This window comes from Diaphorina citri, unplaced genomic scaffold (genome assembly GCF_000475195.1).
Source record: "Diaphorina citri unplaced genomic scaffold, Diaci psyllid genome assembly version 1.1 scaffold554, whole genome shotgun sequence".
NCBI lineage: Eukaryota > Metazoa > Arthropoda > Insecta > Hemiptera > Psyllidae > Diaphorina > Diaphorina citri.
Genome location: NW_007377988.1, coordinates 133202 through 136134, shown reverse-complemented (window position 1 = coordinate 136134; position 2933 = coordinate 133202). Strand labels below are relative to the sequence as shown.

The window sequence follows — 2933 nt, the reverse complement described above, 5'->3', positions numbered from 1 at the left end:
AAACTTTTTTTTTTCATGAGTATTTCACTGCCGCTTTTATTTCGTAGCAATGAAACAAACTGCTACATTAGACTCCTGGTGGTCTGTGTCGTAGCATGCCCATCCCGTAGTATGCCTCTCATATCGGATTAAGCAATGCGAAATTGTCGGATTAACCAATCTGATTGGATGATTTCAAACAAGCTGGGCCCGTCTCTCCGGGAATTTTTTTTACACTGGTAATTCCGCCACTGGTCGCTACTCGAATCAAGTAGCTACTAAATTGTCCTCACGAGGCTGAGTGCACCCCGAACTCCAAGCACAGAGCCGAAAAAAACTCGACTCCGCTGGAAATCGAACCCGGACCTCCTGCGTGCAAGCCTAGTGAGATACCCCCCTCGGCCTCGGCCAAGGAGGTTGCTTAGTATGTAAAGTACCTTATGTACCTTGTAACTATTTATTTTTTGATAACGAATCAGCGGTAGAAAGGACAGGAGGGTACTTAGTTCTTAGTTTACTTAGTTATCAGTTTCGATAACCCTTATCATCATTACTGATTTGGTGAGTCGTTCCCTAATCATCAGTTATTCGGTGGGGACCTTAGGAAGACTAAAATCTATCTTCCCTAATTAAGAAAGAAATTCGGCGCGAACGACCTTACCAAGCGCCTAACTAAAAAAAAGAAAGAAATTAGTTTTATTATACATATAATATAATTATTTATTTATTTTAATGAGAATGGAGACATAAGAATTAAAAATTAAATATTTTTTTAAAGTAGGTCGGTTCATAATAATTATATACTTTGCTGAGTTGTTTTTTTTTTTTTTTTTTTTTTTTTTTTAATAATTTTTTTTTTTTTTTTTAGGGGGGTTGGGAGGGGTTTTTTTTTTTTTTTTTTTTTTTTTTTCAAGTAATGTTATTTTTATTGTTAGAGGTACAGTGTACATACCTACCTAGCTACCTACATATCTACTTTTCTGAGTTGATGTTTTTTTGTTAACATGGAAGAGCTAATTTTCTTTATAATTGTTCTGAGTGCTATCGCTCTAGTATTAGTTCTTGTTAAAACATTTTTCTTTCTTCGGGATACGCCGATTTTCGACATTTATCATCGTCCCGGGATCTTTTTCCCGGTGAAATATTGCATCCTGAGAGTCCTGTTTTTGTTCAAGGATCAAACACAACGGGACATTCAATTGTTGGATGAACTGCAACCGTTTTCTAACTCACCAAAGGTAAGAACAAGGTCCTCAGCTCAACTTTTTTTTTTTTCATAAATATATAATCATTTTTAAAGGGGCACGACTTCGATTGTCATTAGCCCCTTAATTGGTTTCATAGTGGGGCCCCATAAATATATAATCATTTTTAAAGGGGCACGACTTCGATTGTCATTAGCCCCTTAATTGGTTTCATAGTGGGGCCCATTTCTGAAAATAATGGTGTGTTCTTCACAATTAATTAAAAAAAGTTTTTTTTTTCATACCTAGGTATTTATAAGTGTGCCTCACAATTTTAATTTTGCATTTTAGGCGTTCGACGCAGTATTTTTCGACGGCGCAAATCAAGATGGTGACTATTTCATCATGGGTAGCGAAAGGCGACCCAATGGCATAGTCAATGGACTGTTCTATTTAGTGGTAAGTTCTTGTAGGGGTTTCATTTATGATAATGGCTTACCTTATTTTCTATTTGACTAGGGTTCTTAGTTGGGGGTTATTCTTTACACCGACTCGAGTTTCGCCTCACTCGTAGGCTTTTTCATCTTATGCTTCATCTTATACAAAGGGAACAAATACCGTGAAGTCATGAGCTACGAACAAATTTACATCCACGAGTCGGTCAGAAGAAATTTGAATCTAAAATTCATGAATTATAATTTCCAGATCACAACAGGATCCATGGAAAATATTCGATGTGTCTTTCGACGGCGTCTTCCAAAGTGCTACCCCAGCTTATTTCAGCTACGATACCCACTTCAATCGCCATGCCATGGCATATTCTATGGCTAAAGAGCCTTGGAGTCTGGCATACTTTCGGCATTTGAAGACGGCCCACCAGAATCATTACGAACAAATAGGTAAATAAAACTCGTGGCCATGCCTCGGGATGAACTAGCGGGATTCCGGAGCGAAGCGACGGAATTCAGCTAGTAGGTAAATAAAACTCGGTGTAGGTACTTACAAGGCAGTACTTTATCAGTTTTCCTAAAGGCTTTCTCAGTTATACACTACAGCGCCATCAAACCCCTTATAAACTCTCCTTGCCAGCCTATTGTTAGCTTGGTTGGTAGTACGTCTGCCTTGTAAGCGCTGAGCCGCGGGTTCGATTCCCGCCCGGGGCGGATTTTATCCTGAAGGGATAATGTTCGTTTCCCGAATGGCTGGCTTTCTCCTATCCTGTCTTCCTTCTCTCTTCGATTTCGGGACGATAAGACCTTAGCAGTTACAGTTCCCTCTGTCAAGTGTACTTACAAGGCAGTTTATCAGTTTTCCTAAAGGCTTTCTCAGTTATACACTACAGCGCCATCAAACCCCTTATAAACTCTCCTTGCAGCCTAGAGTTAGCTTGGTTGGTACTGTTGGTAGTACGTCTGCCTTGGAAGCGCGGGTTCGATTCCCGCCCGGGGCGGATTTTATCCTGAAGGGATAATGTTCGTTTCCGGAATCCCGGAATGGCTGGCTTTCTCCCATCCTGTCTTCCTTCTCTCTTCGATTTCGGGACGATAAGACCTGAGCAGTTACAGTTCCCTCTCTCAAACCTCTTCAAAAATAAACTTGGTGTAGTCAGCCTAGTTAGCTTGGAGTGTAGCTTTATTAGTATTATTATTATGAACTTAGGAGAAGATCTCTGTATTGTAAAATGTTATTCAAAATATATAAATACCTATTAGGGTAAATAATAAATTAAAAAAAAAAAAAAAAAAAAAAAAAAAAAAAAAACATCTCCCT

The 2933-nt window shown here is 39.0% G+C and overlaps 1 protein-coding gene across 1 annotated transcript; it reads left to right on the top strand.

The window, feature by feature from the left end:
- The first annotated feature begins 878 nt into the window (after window positions 1-878).
- LOC103510032 lies at window positions 879-2070 on the top strand. The gene is made up of 4 exons (XM_026824204.1): window positions 879-1217; window positions 1515-1622; window positions 1771-1787; window positions 1869-2070. The coding sequence occupies exons 1-4, from the start codon at window positions 984-986 to the stop codon at window positions 2068-2070; spliced, it is 561 nt and encodes a 186-aa protein (XP_026680005.1). The 5' UTR covers window positions 879-983.
- The last annotated feature ends 863 nt before the right edge of the window (window positions 2071-2933 follow it).